Source organism: Dermacentor silvarum, chromosome 7 (assembly GCF_013339745.2).
Source record: "Dermacentor silvarum isolate Dsil-2018 chromosome 7, BIME_Dsil_1.4, whole genome shotgun sequence".
Classification (NCBI taxonomy): Eukaryota; Metazoa; Arthropoda; class Arachnida; order Ixodida; family Ixodidae; genus Dermacentor; species Dermacentor silvarum.
The window spans coordinates 25,761,579-25,778,716 of NC_051160.1; the positions used below are offsets into that span (position 1 = coordinate 25,761,579).

Below are 17,138 nucleotides of genomic sequence, written 5' to 3' on the forward strand. Positions count from 1 at the left end.
GGCACCACTGGTGTCAAGTTGGCCGCATTTAAAAAAAAAAAAAGAAAAAGTGTTCACGTGGAGATGCTGTCCGACAACTCGAGCCGGAATTCCGCCATCTTACAATATAGGCATGAAAAAAACTTTAACAAATAGCGGGGAATGTACAAAATAGCTTTCTTTCCACTTCGTTCAGGTGTAAGAAGGTTAAATTTGCCGCGTAGATATTGTTTCGGCGTTTTTCTTTGTGTCACTGGTTTGAGAAGGAAGCCTTAATGACTTGTCAAATTTTATGGCACATCATGATATCCGTACGCACCCAATGGCAATATTTCAGCCACACGACTGCAGCTTTTATTTTCCAATTGGCCTATACTTATAAAATTACTTCTCCCTTCTGCTGGTAAGAAACAGCGGTGGCTGCCTCTCCAGCGATTGGATCTGCTAACAGCAGTTGGGCTATCGTGCAAATGTCCACCGAGTGGACATGCCATGCCCATTTCGTCTGCTGCTGAAGTGCTGATTGGCTGAAGGCGCCTGTCTCATTCTGACGCGTACCCCAGCCGATCCAATCAGAGCTTCAGCAGCAGACAAAATGGACATGTCCACTAGGTGGACACTTACAGAACCCTCCCCCCCCCCCCCCCCTCTGTGGCGGAGAAAGGGAACGTTCTGCTATCCTCTGATTAGCGTTGTGCGCACGCGCACTTTAGGCACGCTAGCGTTCCTGCCGAGTTGGAATGTGCATGCGCTGGTCAGAGTGGAATGACAGTAAGTATCAACCTAACTTTATCTAAGGCTGTGTTCCAATGTTCGCCGTAGAAGGCCAAGTAGCGGTCATCTTAAGTCTCGTTCCAATTCACACGAAGACGTCAAAGTAGCTTCGCGAAGACTGCATCGAAGTCGGAAACGATGCAGGCTAATTTCCTGTCCAAACAAGATGGCGGCTGAGCAGGACGCTTGGAAAGCCGACAGGAAGATTGTCTGTGCACAAACAAAAAATTACTCCATCTCCCGCTAAAGGGAAACATGTGTGGATGCGAAGCAGCGGGGAGATGGTTAGCTTGAGCGGGAGATGGTTTCGCGGCAGCGCCCCGAGCGCTCATCGCGGCGCTGCACAGGAGAGAGAATGAGGCGCGCGCGCTCCGTCATTTTCATACCGCGGAACTACCGTGGCGCCCCCACTGGAGTATGCAGCTATCGCACCACCTGTCGTGCGCGCCGCTCCGGATTCCTTGAGGAGAGAAAGGGGGGAGCGTGGGAGAGAGAGGGGGAGGGGACGCGCATGCGCTGTGGGGGTGTGGGACGCCGCGGGACGGAGGGACGAACAAAGCCCCCGCCATAAGCTGCTTCGCATCTAAAACGTAGACACGCTATGCTACGCCTTTATTAATGTAAATCACATCGTGTTTTTATAGGTTCGCAGGCGGAAAGAGTTAAAACACATAAATAATATGGGCTTTTCTCAACTTTGTTGTCGGCGTGAGGTGGCGTTACGTCGCAGACGCGACTTACATACGTATTCCAGACGGTTCGAAACGCGTTACATTACATCGACTCGAAGCTGTCTCGGCTGTCTCCTTAGCTGTCTATATACGTAGACTGTCTCCGGTGCTGGCCAGAATTGGAACACACCCTAAATTTCTCTGGGTGCTGACAAACGCCGGCTGTTTCCCCGTAGGTCTCATCTCGTGTACCATCGAAGTGCAACGTCCGCAGCGCCACTGGCGGCGCTCGCCACGCCAGCGTTGTGAGACGCCTGGTATCTCTGTCCAAAAGCAGTTGCACTGCGTGCGGCGCGGCGCCAACAAGTCGTACCCGTAGACTACCTACACCAAGGCGTGCCTCATAACCTAATGTGCAGTTTCGGGACGTCAAGCCACGTCAATAAACGTTTTAAGTGCGTAAGCATTTCTATGGTTCCCCAACAAGAAAACTGTCCGAGAGTCCGTCCGTCCTCTGCGTAAGACGATCGCTTTCAAGTTCGCCAGCTGTGGAAGGTGATGACGACGAACGCGCGACGTGCGCGACTGACTACGTGACGTGTGCAATCAGGCACGCACTAGGCACACATTAGTAGGCCAGAACTGTGGAGCAGCCGTGGCTTCGGATCGGAACGTCATCAGCGCACCCGGCGCCACCACCTGCAGTAGTTTGCTTGCCTCATCAGTTCACGTTGCGTCATGCCTTCCGCAGCAGTTCGTGTCGCCGCAGCGTTGTCGCATTTACCGTGATGGCGCCAAGACTACCGCAGCCGCTGAGCAGTGCTAGGATTACCAGCAGTGTTGAGTGTGAGCGCTCAACACCACGTCGTTACTACAGAATGCTTACGCATCATTTGGATCACTCCCTGAGGACAGGGCAAACCAGACGAAGCAGTTTAGGGTGGGTGACCGTAGCGGGGTACGAACGTCCCCAGCGGGGGTGAGTTGGTCGCAAGATGGCACGGCAGGTTTCGCACATTCCTCTGACCCTCACGACGGACACGTCTGTTCATGTTGATGAGCGAGATCGTTAGGCACACCGTTTCCCATGCGTTTGCACGTGGTCGGGGTATAGCCGCTCAAAGTGAATCGTAACAGTCTGCTGCTCAAGAGCTGCGCTTGTAGCGCAGAGCCACCGGTTTTTGAGCAAACGGGTTTAGAATATAGCTTGTCTTCAATGTTTCCCAGTCATTCCACAACAACTCATTGCCTCCAGTCTGTCTTTTTCATTAACAAGCTCCTCAGTTGACTGGACGTCCAGTCCTAAACGCCGTGACACGTATCATATACTGCATATCAGCCTCTTATATCTCAGACTTACCGTAATCTTTGTATTTTAACTCATTTAGAATTCGATATTCGAAGGCCGTCCTTCTCGAATACTCGTACTTCATTAAAAAAATTCGGCTATTAGAACACCTCTACATTTTTCTTTCCGCATCGGACACAGGAGACGTCCCTGAACTGGTGGAGCCAAGAAGCGGCCCGCGGACACGTCTTGCTGCCCATCGGAATGGTGTCCTGGCTGAAATGGCGGGCCCATGCGTTCCTCGCTGCGAACCTGGTCGTGGCCGTAGTCGGGTTCCTGGGTTCGCTGCGTCTCAACCTGCGCCTCCTCCTCATCTACATCATCGCGGAGGCGTCGATCATCCCGGCCCCTTTCATCGTCGTCATCTGCTGTCTCCTGCCGCACTCCATCAGCTACTACGTAAGCCACGTGACCCAGCTTGGTTTATCATCACTATAGAGATTCCTACTAAAAACACCATAGATAACACTGGCGCTGCGATCGATCACCTACTGGATCGTTCAGCTACATTAACGCGATTAAGGGCTCCGTGTCGCACAAAATCCGGTGACGGCGGTCGTTGTCTGTATATGAGAAAAGATCATCCCGAACCACGCATTCCGACCCTCACAGGCGTTACTGAACTAATTTAATTTCTAAATGTAAATTGCGTCAGTCAATTTCTAAAGTACGACGTACGCACAACCTACAGACATGATAGCGTCGGACTGTAATTTGAATATACGAAAAAACATAATTCTGTCACGCAGGAACTCAAACACAAACCCCTTTTCCAGCTGCCATTTGAGCTCTGTTTGAGCAGTGGCGGCGTGCGCCATGCGGGGGAAAGAAAAAGAAAAGAACCAGAAAGCTCGTCTTCGTGCATAGCGTTCGCCGCCAGAGTTTCCGGTTAAACATTACGGTTAAACAAGCTGCAGTTGTCGGGAAGCGTGAGACGCACTCGGGGGGACCTTTGAATGCTACCGCGTTCTACTCTTAAAGGCGCAGCTTAAGCGTCCTCCGAGTTCTTTAGCACGTGAATTAGCCTAAACTTACTCCTTGTGACTTCGAACGGCTTTGGGACTCTGTAAATCGACCATATATTGCGACAGAATGTTCGGTTATTAGTGCAACAGTTTCCAATTATTGTGGGTGTGCGCACAGCTATGTATCGCTTTCTGCGTTTAGCAAAATAGGATCGCTTCAAAATCTATAGGCCAATGAAGGCATATAAAGTGCATGTGGTGAATGAAGCCACAAGAACAACTGAAGCCACAAGCCCGCATATTGCCCAATACCGTGTACCAACCATCAAACCCATATTAGCCGAACAGCCTACACTTACAGCCATAAAGGGAGGAAGAGTTAGAACAGAGCATCGCGCAACGCGATCGAAGCCAAAACGTATCGGCCAAACACGTGATCGTCACGTCATAGTGCGCGGCAGGCTTTAGTGCTCCCGGTCTGCGAGCGAAGGTACGGCAGCACGGCCAAACAAGTGCGCATCGATTATGAACTACCGGGAAGCAAATGTTCTCGGCCAATACACTTTGTCATAGAGTTCACTTGCTGGGCCAGTACTGCGAGGGAAAAAAGCGAGAAGAATAGATTCACGGAGGCTGACTGCGTGAAAAGGCTGGTTGCGGGACACATTGCTATCTCCTGGTTTATTATTTATTTTTGCTCACTGCTTACAATTCCCGCGCACACTAGCGCCAGTGTTTCCTCTCGCAAGTTTAGAGGGAACTCCGCACTCATGATGGTAGATCTTCCTACAAACATTACTACAGAGAACCCTAACGCTATAGTGCCCACGAGAGCGGGAAATATGACGGTTCAGTCTGCTTGGGAATGATACACAGTAAATAATCTTGCACCTTTAAGAGTGCTGGTTTGTTTCATACGGCTAACTGCCCTTACCCTTAAAGCTTCAAAAAAAATTTCCCATACATGACAGAGTGTCATTGTTTAAATCTGTGTAATGATTCTGACCACATGGTGCACACCTAAAAACAAGAGGTTGAGAGTGATCGCCATGAAAGTTTGTTTCCACGAAGTTTTCTTGTCTTCTCGTTTACATGGCATAAAATGTCGCCAAAAAAACGAAATAAACCTCATTTGTCTCTATCAACAATTCGATGGGTAAGGGTAAAAGGTCCGCGGGACAAACTAACCCCAAATTTTTGTTATTTAGGTAGTGCATAGATTTCCCGACACTGCGTCCTTTTGGCTTCAAGCGACTTTCGTACTCTGCAATTTGGTCGTTTTCGACGAGATATTCCTTTACAAAGCCAATAAAAATGAGAAGCCCCTTCCCTGTCGAGGAAATGGGGGTAAGCGAAGCTTGTCGTGTGTTTCTTCGGTGTTCCCCGGGACGAATTGCTCTGACGAGTACCACGTTGTGCTCGAACCACAACCGGTCACACGCACTGCAGCTGGCTCCGAAGTTCCGGTTGAGAAACTCGCGTTGAAACCTGGCCACAACCTGCCCACGCAACTCGGGATCGGCGGCGCTTCGGTGACGTTTGGCCTGGGCTAGCTAGAATCGGCACGCTAGCTAGAATCGGCACGTCGACGACGAGCCCTTTCCCGGGCGAGTTCGCGGCGCCATTGCTCAAACGCAGCCTGCTCCTCGGCGGAACGCACCACGCGTGGCCTTCCCATCCGTTCACAGAAACTGGTCTGAGGCGAGCGAAGGCTGGCGGAGCGCGAGCCAACCTCCTTTCCTTCCCCGCGACACACCAAACGACCCTGATTGATCGCACGCGTCACGTGATCCGGCGCCGGCGCAGCTTTCCCCGCACCTGCTCTTTCTTTCCTTCCTTCTTTCTTGTCCCTGGCTGATACCCGCATTGGATGTGCGGGTATGCGGCACACTTGACTTTTTGCGTGACTACAACGCCACCGAAATGTGTGACCGAATACAAGCTACGCTTGAATTTGCAGTGAATATGCATTTGTATAGACACGCTTGGAGCTGGGTTTTTTCGCCTTTCCAACTGTGCTGTCTCACACTCGGTAGTTTTGAAGTCTCTGAGAATAAATTCCGGCAAAACCCAACTCACTATGGATGCCGCCATTAATGCAATCAGCCTTGAAACAATATGTAGCGACGCACGTCGTGGCAGCACCGCTAAAACGCGTCATTTATGAAGTGTGTGCGCAGCCTTTCTCCTCAGTCGCGTTACTTCTCAGGACTAGCTGTGCCATCTGGCGGCACCGCCATGAAGTCCACGTGTGCAGCCATTGCCTCCGAGTCTTGCGGGCGCCGGCTAGCCGGCGCGCGCCAATCTCTGAGGCCATAGTGCAGCGTGTGTTAATCATATTCAGAAAAGATTGTCTGAATATATATGGCGCGGGTTCGGTTCCGCCTAACACCGGAGAGTTTTTAAACAGTATTTCATTTTTGTCATACCCAGTGACCCAAGATGACGCCAAAGAAGTTCATTAAACAGCGGCACACCCCCAGTGACAAATAGCCAGAGACCCCAAGTTGTTCCGACGGTTGGTTTCGAACCCTGCTACCTCGACACACCAGCCCGATGCGCGACCCATTAGAGACCATGGCCTTCCCAGTGACCTTCCTTCTCCTCTTTCAATCCCTTCTCCCCTTTCCCCAGTGCAGGGTAGCCTACCGGACTCAGCCTGTTTAACCTCCCTGCCTTTCCCTTATGACTTTTCTCTCTCTCTCTCTCTCTTCCCAGTGGCCCAAGTTGGCGGAACTACCGTTAGACAGACAGGTTAACAAACAGACAGGTAGACCCCGGAAAGTGCGTCAAGTGCCTTAAGAATGCTAATCGCATTGATGCCGTACTGCGCCTTAACCACACGGCTTATAATACGGCGTCACGAATTTTTATCGCAGGTGTACCCGAACTTTTTCAAGTACTTCCTGGTCGTTGCTTGGGACGGTGATGCCAGGTCACTGTCCATACCGATGGTCTTCGCCGGTCCCGTGTTTCTGGTTTGCTTCACATGCGCCGCAAAGCTGTACGACGCAATAGAGATTGCGCATGCGCACATTGCAGCAGCGCATCAGTGGGAGCGGCGCCGCTTCGAACGGCAGCGAGGCTAGACGCCGACGTGCTCGCCCTCGTTCGACCCGCTATACAGCCGCCGTTCTTCGACGTAGAACTGCTCGACCTGTCGCGTATGCCGTGTCGAGACATCCTCCCCTTTTCGCTGGTGTTGTTGGCGTGCCGTACTAACAAGAACACGCCTCGAAGTGTTTTGTGCTTGTGTCAATCAGCCATCGCTATCCGTGTCGCCGCTGTTCTTAGTTGAGTATCGCGGCGTCACCGTGGCTGTGAAGTTCTTCTGCTGAATCACGAGGTAGCAGGTTCGACTCGCAGCCGCAGCGGCCGCACTCCGACGAGGGCGCAATGTAAAAAAAAATGATTTTGTACAGTGCTTTGGTTGCACGTTAAAGAACCCCATGTGGTCAAAATTTATCCGGACTGCGGTGTCCCTGTTCGCAGATGTTTGCCATTCCGCGCGACTCGTACCTCAAAGGCAGCGAAGCTGTACAAGAACGTACTCGCACCCTTAAAAAGTAGCGCGTAACCATGTTACGAGCGACAGCAATAAGGAAATTAGAGGACTCGGATATTTTCGTCAGTGACAAGCGTATGGAGAAATCATATTCAGTAGTAGCCTTACTACTGTTAGGTAGCACAGAAGGGTTCATTGGAGAGTTACCTGGTCCTAAGTTCGCGAACTACGTGACGCCTGCGACTAACGAGGGCATTCCACAACCGCCGCTATAGCCGCGAGCGACGCTGGCTAACACTCGCAGGACTAACATCTAGTACGCATGCGCAACTGCTCACGAAAGTGGACGGCAGCACGGTCGCTGCGGTAACGAAATTGGTGAAGCCCCGCACGAGAAATGCGGAAGATGAGAGTGCGGCTGTCACCTCCAGCAAGTTGTCTTATTATTTGTACAGCAATAGTAGAGAATCTTGGGCGATATGGTGGGAATTCATATTTGACAATCAGCAGTGCCACCTAGACGAATACGAAGAGGTTGTGTTATGATTCTGTTTAAATAATACATGTCTGACAAGCCGCAGCGCTAACTACATTTAGAGCTGCGGCCTCGGTAGCGCAATTCGCCTGTCAATAATGAATTATTTTTACATTTCAATTAGACATAACGATTCATTTCCCCTATGCTTTCTCTGGCTCCATGTCCAATTTCTTCATTTCGCTGTAACTACATATATCAAGCGACAGCTTTTTGTTTCTTTTTCACGGCGTACGTCGCCACAGAACTTGAGGACGTGCGCCTCTTCAACTATTGCTGAGCACGGTATTTCTGCTAAACTAACGTTACTTCATTACACTGCTGGACTTCGACTTATTAGCACCAGGATGAATTAGCAGCGGTGCGCAGATACGAATAGTTGCAAACTTTATCCCGATAAAGCTTTATTAATAGCTAACATCAAACAGCGATTTGTCGTGCGGTTGTCTGCCTCTTAATTGCCCCAGCTGATACCGAGACTTGCCCTGTCTGCCACAGAAGATATTAGACAAGTCTGTTTCAGCTTATGAAGACCACCTGGTACACCGTATGCGCTATACGTCTACAGCCTTTGTCAAAATTACACAGGCCACATCAGCGCGCCTTCTTGGTTTATGTCGTTCGGCTGTGCGATGCGGTTCCCTTGCCGCTCCCGCGACTCCAGACTTCTTGATGCCCAGTATTGATGAGTACGTTTTGATTCCCCAAGGTGCTGAAATTTATTGCATACCGCAGAAACTCGCCTAAGGATGCAGTCTGTAGAAAGCCTGGCGGTCGCACGCAATGTATATCGTATACTTGTGACCAAAGGATTATTACGTACTTAAATCATACCATTAACGGGACGACTGCGCGAGCCACAGGGTCATTCAAACTGGTTTGTTTTGTTTTGTTTTTTTCTCTGATAAGTAAAATTCTATTACCAACTCCTCGCTTCAGCATTCCTTGAAGACGAGGAAGACGATCGAGAACATGAGCTGTTGAGAGGTATATAATTGAATCGGGACGATTTCCTTGCTAAATCCTTAAATTTTATCCGACTTCATTTTTTAGCTATTAGAACTTTCGTAATAGTGCGTCTTTTTAGACTCGTATAATCTTTTTTTATTAAATCACCCGATTCTTGGTCAATTCCCCATAGTGGGTCTGAGCCACTCTCGGAGGCAAGCAAGCAAGCAAGCAAACATTAGGTGCAGCGATAGACGTATAGAAAAGCTGGGCGTAAGTCTCGCGGGTAAGACAAGGAAGTAGAAAACGCAGCTGCGATCGTGTTCCAATGTTCCAAGGCAGTTTCTCGCAAATCGCTTCAACAGATGTACGTCTGGAGTCTCCCACGGAAGTGCCTCCACCGACTGATGAAGGCGTACAGGGTGTCCCCAGGACTGATGGTGCAGGTGGCGTCTCGGTGACCGTGCAGGGTGTAGTCGGGACGAATCTTGCCCTGCCGAGATTAACGATTGATTGATTGATTTGTAAATTTTATGGGCGTGACACATAACTTACACAGCGGAGGTTGAGTTTACAGTAAAAAAATGCAACACTAGTGTAGTCACGCAAATGAACAAAAATCATACATAGTAGACAACGCATAAACAGCAAGTATATTCATAGTTAGGTACATGTGCTTCATACAGCAAAAAACAAGAGTTAAAGCCCTACTGCACACGTTGCCGAATGCGTCAGCTTTGTCCTTATTTTCTCGCAAAGGAGTGTTACGTGAGTATTTTCTTTTCGTTACAACAACTCTTAGTTTTACTGCCCTGCAACAAACAGGACCAGAGGGTGACATCGACTTAGGTGTTCATGGCAACTCACTAGGGTGCTGACCACTATGCAAGTCGAACGCGAGAAAGCGGCGCAAGACGACGAACACACACAGCAACAGGACGTACAGAGGTCAACACACTTGTCTATAACATACTCCTGAGGGCCACGGAAACTACCAAAGCTTAAGCCGACCACCAGGTCGAGAGAAATCAATCGAAACTGTTAAATTTTGTCACGCAGCCTCACATACAGCCGATTTTGTGCCACATGTAATCTTCAGATATCGCCAGCGCAGTCCGGAGAATGGGGTTCGCGCGATCTAGAAAAGTGTGTTCACCTCTGTACTCCATTCGACTATGCAACGTGTTAAGTGTTCCGAACATCCTCGACTTAGATAGGAAACATTCGTTAAAGTGGGGCAAAATGAGAAAAAGAATTTAACCAGAATAAAGTAAAACTAACCCTTCCCGTACCTCTAATTACATAGGAAACGTATAATATGGTGGGGTTAAAAAGAAAAAAAAAGTAAACCAAAAATCCCGGCCCGTGCTAGATAGGAAACAGACGGAACTTAATCAAATTGCCCGAAAGTCACTATGTGAAAAGCAACTTCTTGGTGGCTTAAAGTGGCCAAGGAAGGCCCCTTTCGCCATGCAGTGTGCTTCGATCATTGGTAATAGTTCGCAAACAGGCTTGCATCAGTACGTTCGAAGCTGCGTCAGCCTGGCAATCATCACGGGCAGGTTCTCTGGGGCTGCACAGCAGAGCATTTTCGCCCATATATCGATGCGAAAGAAGAAACCGCGAACTACACTTCTGCGACACTCACTCGGCTCTTCAAGACGGCGACGGAGCTGTAGCCACGATTCATTAGATGCTGTTTGCGGGTACATTTCGCTAATGAATCTCCTAATGACGAATGACATTACAGATTCCGAGCCGAAAGGCTCACATTTGAAACCAGTTAGCAAAGGTGAGTTTATTTATTTGACTGTTTGCTTATATATACGACTCAGTTATTACAATATTTAGCTTAGTCACGGACTCGGGAAAAAATGTGACATCTTTGCTCAGTTTCACAGCACCTGTATAGGTGTGACCGCTACAATCATAGTTTATGTGTCAACTGCACTGCGCTATTGAACGGTACCGTATATAGGATCTGAAACGCTACAAAACGAACGCGGGACAAGGCAAATGTCCCTGCTCTACTCTGCAAAAGCACAGTTGACAGAATTTCCGAACTAGTCAGCAAGCTCAGCTGCATTGTTGCCGCCACTATAAGCACAGTCTCCAGAATTAGACGCCCTCGCGATGACGCAAACAGGGACGTAGATCTCTATGCTCGATCAGCACTTGAATTGAATCGTTAACGTGGCGACAAGATTATTTCACAATGTGGCTTTGAACTGACGTCTGCCTAGTTGAGAAACCTCAAAATCACAAGAATAGCTCGGGTTTTTTTGCGTTACAATACCGCACAATTTTGCGAAAGTTCGTTAAAAATAGACTCCCAGGAAAATTTAACTGCACTTTCATTTTGCGGTTTCTAGGAAACTAAAGCTGAATTCTTTTACTTCTACACAGACACTTGTACATTACTTTGTTCATACACCATTCCTCTATGCTCAAAATAGAGCTTTTTAAATATACCCCCATAGCTAAAGCATCACGTGGGTTCGGCACAAGAGTTCGTCGGCAAAACAGAACCACTGCGTTCGTTATGTGTTGCGAAGCTTGCAGAATTTACTTTATACGGTGCGTTATTGTCTGATTCCCTCTGCCTTTAAGCATTCGCGATATACGGCGTTTGCGAGCTTGTTTAGCTCCCGGTCCCTATAGAAACAATGCTTGTTAACGTCTCAAATTTCTACGCTTGAAACATCACGATGATTATAGCCTCGTGTTGCCCGTTTCATGTCTTCTCTCTAAATACTCCATAAGACGCTGCTCTCAGCCCATTTACTGAGGGGATCGAACAACTGAGTTTCGCGTTAATATGCAAGCTAGAGGAGAATTTATGAAAGCGCAAGTTGGGGCCATGGACCTGAACTCTGCAGCGTATCCATGTGTGAAGAACAACACCCATCGTATTCCCGTCTCTTCACTGTATACTCGCGGTCGCAGCATGCATCGACTAACCCAAATACCGGGATACGCATGTTTCTCGTAAAATTGTAGTAAAACAATTTTGCGCTTATCGCTGCCCTAATTCTTACTGAAATATTGCAGAAAGGTCGCATTTTATGGTACGGATTGTTCAATACAACACTTGGCACACTTAGTTGTCTGGTTTTAAGGGAAAAAAGCCAGAGTTTGATTCGGCTATGGGGAGTCAAGCTGCCGCTAAGGTAGCGCTAGCATGCACAAACTTGTGTCGCCGCCTGTCGTCAGCTGGGGAAAGCAGCTGCTCTGGGAGGGTTGCCGCGTGTTCTAGAGGAGCAGGCAACACGCCATAGCTGCGACAACCATCCTGGAACGACTTCTTTCCGCAGCTGTCGACAGGTGGCGACACTAGCTCATGCCGGCGCCGTCTTGGCGGCAGCTATGGCTTCCCCATCGACGAGAGCAGCACCGCTTTTCTTTTCTTTAGAAAGCCGTAGTTTCTCCCGAAATGCGAAGCATTGATGGCGATAGCAATGCGTTAGACAACCACTCGAAGTAATGGAGGCGATTTTATCAGCCATATAAATTGCAACAAACATTCACTTACTAATTATATTAACAAGCATGGTGTGACGGGCTCACAGGCAAACATGGACAGACCTCACTCGACGACCGCGAACACTCGCTGTCACAACGCTGGTGGCGTGAAGAGCCCGAGCAGAGGGGAGCGAACGCTTCTGCTGCCTGTCGCTTTAACTTGTCACCGAAACTTGAGATTACGCGACATCCAGCATTGGGCGTCTGGGAAGACAAGCGTACACGCAGCCAACAGCCATCTTGGCTCGCCTACCTTGCCCCCTCAGAAGATTACCTCTAAGATAGAGGGTGCAGGCGGTGTACGCGCTCCACCGCAAGGACAGCCATGCGCAGCCACGGCAGGGCGAGCGGAGAAGACGCGTGCTCACTGACCCCCCAGCCCACCTAGCGGGCGCTTGATCACGTGACCTCAAACATTGGGCGCGCATCAAGCCATCATCCTTCTAGGCTCACCCTCGCATGGTTATTCTCGCACCCACACCATGCGGTGTGCTGGGCGCGATAGGATCTTACGATAGGATCGCACTTGGACTTCATATGTAACCTCACGGCGACTAGGACGGCGGCGGCGGAAGTTCGCTTGGAGTGTCCATATAGTTATGATTGCAATACAACCAGGCAAGTAGCTGTGCCAAGTGTTACATTGAATCATCCGTACAATAAAATGCGATATTTTTGCGATATTTCAGTGAGAACAGAGCAGCGGTACGCTCTAAATGATTTTTCCGCATTTTTAAGAGAAAAACGCGCGTACCCGTATGTAAGCTGATATGTGCTATAGACGTTCCGTACACATATCATAACCGTGAAAACACGTCAACGGCACCTCTGAATTTTTCATAAAAACGTTTGGAGCCAGTTCCCAATAGGCAAAACCTACCATCGTATCCTGTTGCACGGCTCCTGTAGCACGCATTGCACTTCGAAGCTAAGGCAGGTGAGGAACACTCTCTGTTGAAGTCTCTGAGGCTTTGGAGCAACGGAAGTCCTACTAAACGACGCCTGGAGGCAGATTATAGGCAGGAACTTCATGTCGTTGCCATCAAATTATCTTATGGGCTGATGAGAAGGATGATGACATCCAGTCCTTGCGTTTGGTCTTACGTTTATTCTCAGCCAATAACTTGCGCCAGTTCTTTCAGCTTTGTACGACGTAATACCCGGCTTGATGCCTCGATGGAGCAATGCGTAAATTGTCATTGATTTGAACAACCAACGCGCACTAACGTGCAACAATCGCATTTTCCGAAAGTGATCCACCTAAGATACGGCCCCAGGTGCTCACTGCGACTTCGAAACTTTCGTCAGACTGTACGTGCGGCCTCATGCGAAAAACACACGAACGTTATATATAGTGTGACCGTACCAGGGCGACGCCGCAGTGCAGGAGCCGATCGAGCGTCCTCATCGCACGTGGCGTCGGCAGGCGGCGCGAGAAATCGCCGAAGAAGGCCATGGAAAGAGCATCCTTGTTATGTCCCTTCGTGTGGGCGCCGATCGCGTCCCAGCCCCGTGCCACGTACACGCGGCCGTCGCCTCCGATGATGAAGCTGTAGGCGATGTCCTCCCAGCCTGCAAGACGTTAACAGAAGGGCGATTTGGGCGAGTTTTAACAGTTTGTGTGCCATATGGTTTAAAACGTTTACCGATTTTTGTTGTTTGTTTTCAGTGCGTTAGCTTAAGCATGGGCTTCAAGTTAAGAAGCATTTCTGAATGCGGAGCTTTACCCCCGTATTCAGAAGTGCAACTTCGTCGCGTCTCTCCAACCTTCTTCTTTCGCTCGTTAGACTGCTGTCAACTGTGCAGAGCGTCAGCACAATCATGAGACAAAACGCCCTGTCGACACCTTGCAATTAAGTTAAGTATCCTTGTCAAGACATTGGCCCCGTGTTTATTGAGGCTTCCCTCGATCGGCCACTGTTTATCAGCGCACTTACAGGAAGTTTTGGTTAGGGAGTTCCTATCTGTAATCACATCGGAACGCGGACGTCGTTCTGCCCATGTTTGCTGCATTAAAAAAAGAGATGTGCATAAAGAAAGAGAAAACAATTGCGAGATGTTTCTTATTTTACCTTCTAATCTTTCAAACGAACTGTTCCGCCCCCCCCCCCCCTCAAAAAAAAAAGAGAAACGAAAAAAAAAATTTTGCCGCGTATCTGCGTGCTTCGCTGCAAATGTCGTCGATAGACGATAGTCTTCTGCCGGCCGTACTACATGAGTGCTGGTCTGATCCGCGGCCACCCGTGATGCTGTTCTCGTACCATTTCCGTGCTGGCATGAAGGTTTGTTTGGACAGATTTCATTTTACCGCATTATTTCATCAAGCGGCCATTTATGTTTTGCCCTGCCTCAGACAGCGCTTCCTTTATGTTGAATCGGCCGCATCTGGCTGCCATTGATAAAATTGAGGAGGCGCTGAGTAAGACATGGACGCCATCTGGCAATACATCGGGAAACATGAGCTTGTGCAGAGGGTTTCCTTCCTCCATGGCAGAGGGCGCTCGTCGGCGCGCAGTCGGGGAACGTCGTTCGTCAGCGCGCATAGCATGGCATTTTCAGCGCAGCTTAAGAAACTAGGGTCTTTAGAGTTACGTATGTATGTATTTTCTATTAAAGGAACACACCTCCTAATACTTACCTAGTGATGTTGCGCCTCAGATATGCGTAATATTTATTTTGTGATCGATAACGTTCACAAGTATGAACAGCCGTACCAGTTTAAGTAGTGTGGGCGGTAAGCAAGTGGTCCAACTTTGGCCGGGTGGCTGAATCGGGTGACAGACAGACAGACAGACCAAATTTTCAGCGTTTAAGTTCCCCAAGAAAGACTATCGTATTTAAAAGAAATCACCATGCCTTTTGTAACTTGGTGGAAGTGTTGTATCCACCGCATCTTCTCTGAGCACGTCCATGGGTTAAAGCACTCTCCTCCAGCTGTGTGGTGCACAAAGACACGTGGTACACGTTGAACCTTCAACCTTTCCCATTCTTTGGGTGGCTCGGCCCCCCAGGCGTGGCGGGGCACGAACTCGATGCCCGAACAGGCCAGAGTCACGCGCGTCCCTTGATCCAGGAGCCAGGGTTGCCACCACGCTCCGTCCACCATCGCTTGGTTCCAGTCAGGGTAGTCATACGAAGCTGGACGAACTGCCAGATGGCCTTCGCGCAAGACGACAATAAGAAACGTTAGCACACGCCCACCGTAACTTGAATACTATGGAGCAGTGTGAGGCACTGATAATACGAAATGCAGAGAGGTCGGCCTGAGGTAAATTCCTCTAGCCAGCTACTCGGCGTTGGGGGAAGGGAAAGAGGGAAAGAAAGAGGGAAGAAAGAGGCACATGATGGGTGACGGTGACGAGAGAAGGAGGATGTAAAACATATGGCAAGCAACTTGGCATGCTCAAAGCCTACAGTCCAGGCCTGATGCGCAGCTCTGATCCAACCGTCCAAAAGGTGGTGGTGGCCTGGGCCGCGGAGGCCGCTGGCGCCTAGTGGCTTCCGGCAATGTAAGTCAGCAGCCACCTGTGCTGTTACTTTTGACGAATAAAGTATTTATCAGCAGCAGCAAACGCCCATGGTCAACTCTGCTTCAAAATTTGCTAGCAATATGTTCTACGATTACCCCCACCCTCAGCCAACCCTCCAACTCCTGTTATCTGCACATTGTTAACAGGGTACTTTCTCCCGAATCAAAAAGATACATCAACGGTAGCATATTCTGCCAGCTGGAAATAGAGTAAGCATTACCGAACAAATAAGGTAACAAACAAACAAATGTAGCCTTTGGTATGTATAATTATAATCACGGCAAAAAAGGACAAAAATATCATCCACCACCATTTATAAAGAATACCCACATAGGTTTCTTGGAAAATCTCCAATGTGTTTCCAGTATATCCTAATTCATGATACTCTTACTCCTAGTGTAGGGTTGCAAACCAGACACTCTTCTGTTTGACCTACCTACCTATTTCCTTGCTTTCTCTCTCTCTCTCTCTCTCTCTCTCTCTCTCGTGCTACTCTCAGGTTAACTGCATATTTTTTTTTACCTTTCGAAAAACGTTCTCTACCTTTCTCATTCCCGCAGAACTGGCTTGCGAAACAAAAATGAAAACAGTCATAAACGGCCTTTTCAAGTAAAACTACGTCAAAGTACTCCGTGCCACCAAAACAAATTTTTTTTTAAAAGAACGCCGGACACTATTGCTGAATGCCTTTCTGGATAATGCTAAATTCCGTCACTTTCTCGAATTCGCCATTTTGTCAGCTCTGATTGGCCCGGAGGGCTCTTACGCCGTCTCTGATTCGCTTAATATCCCGCCATTACAGAGAATTTGACAATATGCCGGATTTTGACGATGCCCCGAATAGCACCCCCATGGTTATTCACATAATAAACCAGAGGTTCACCCAGCTTGTCTGCTTCTGGTGACCAGAGGAGGCACAGCCCAGCACAGCGGCAACGAAGACCACAGGGATCAGTCCGCGAACCATGTTGGCTCGCTTCTCCTCCACAAAACACTTTTCAGGGAGGCGTTCACAAGAACGCAATGTTCCCCTAAATCTGTGCATCGGCTCACGCTAACCGCTGTTCGCAAGTTTGCGAATAGTACAAGTATAGATAACAATGGTTGCTGCATGATGAATTGCGCTTCATGGCGCATACAAATAACGCCCCCGCACACCTGTGAGACCAGTGCCTTCACGAAGAGGAGAAATCTTACTGTTTTTCGCACGCAACAGTGTCCGCTCTGTCTTTTGTCTGCAAATATTTTTCATTTGCTTTTGTTTTTTGTTTTTTACTTCGCGTAAAAAAATGTTCCTGTCTGCGAACCTAAGAAACATAAACCACTGCAATCTTGCGAAAACAAGTGAAAGAGTTTCAGTT

At 48.9% G+C, this 17,138-nt stretch overlaps 1 protein-coding gene across 1 annotated transcript; it reads right to left on the reverse strand.

Moving 5' to 3' along the window:
• Positions 1 to 9,082: 9,082 nt before the first annotated feature.
• LOC119457762 (peptidoglycan recognition protein 1-like) lies at positions 9,083 to 16,833 on the reverse strand. Its single transcript, XM_037719454.2, has 4 exons — positions 16,666 to 16,833; positions 15,104 to 15,406; positions 13,614 to 13,819; positions 9,083 to 9,218 (listed from the first exon to the last, which is right to left on the reverse strand). Exons 1-4 carry the CDS (start codon positions 16,820 to 16,822, stop codon positions 9,084 to 9,086), a joined length of 801 nt encoding a protein of 266 aa, XP_037575382.1. The 5' UTR covers positions 16,823 to 16,833; the 3' UTR covers position 9,083.
• Between the last annotated feature and the right edge of the window lie 305 nt (positions 16,834 to 17,138).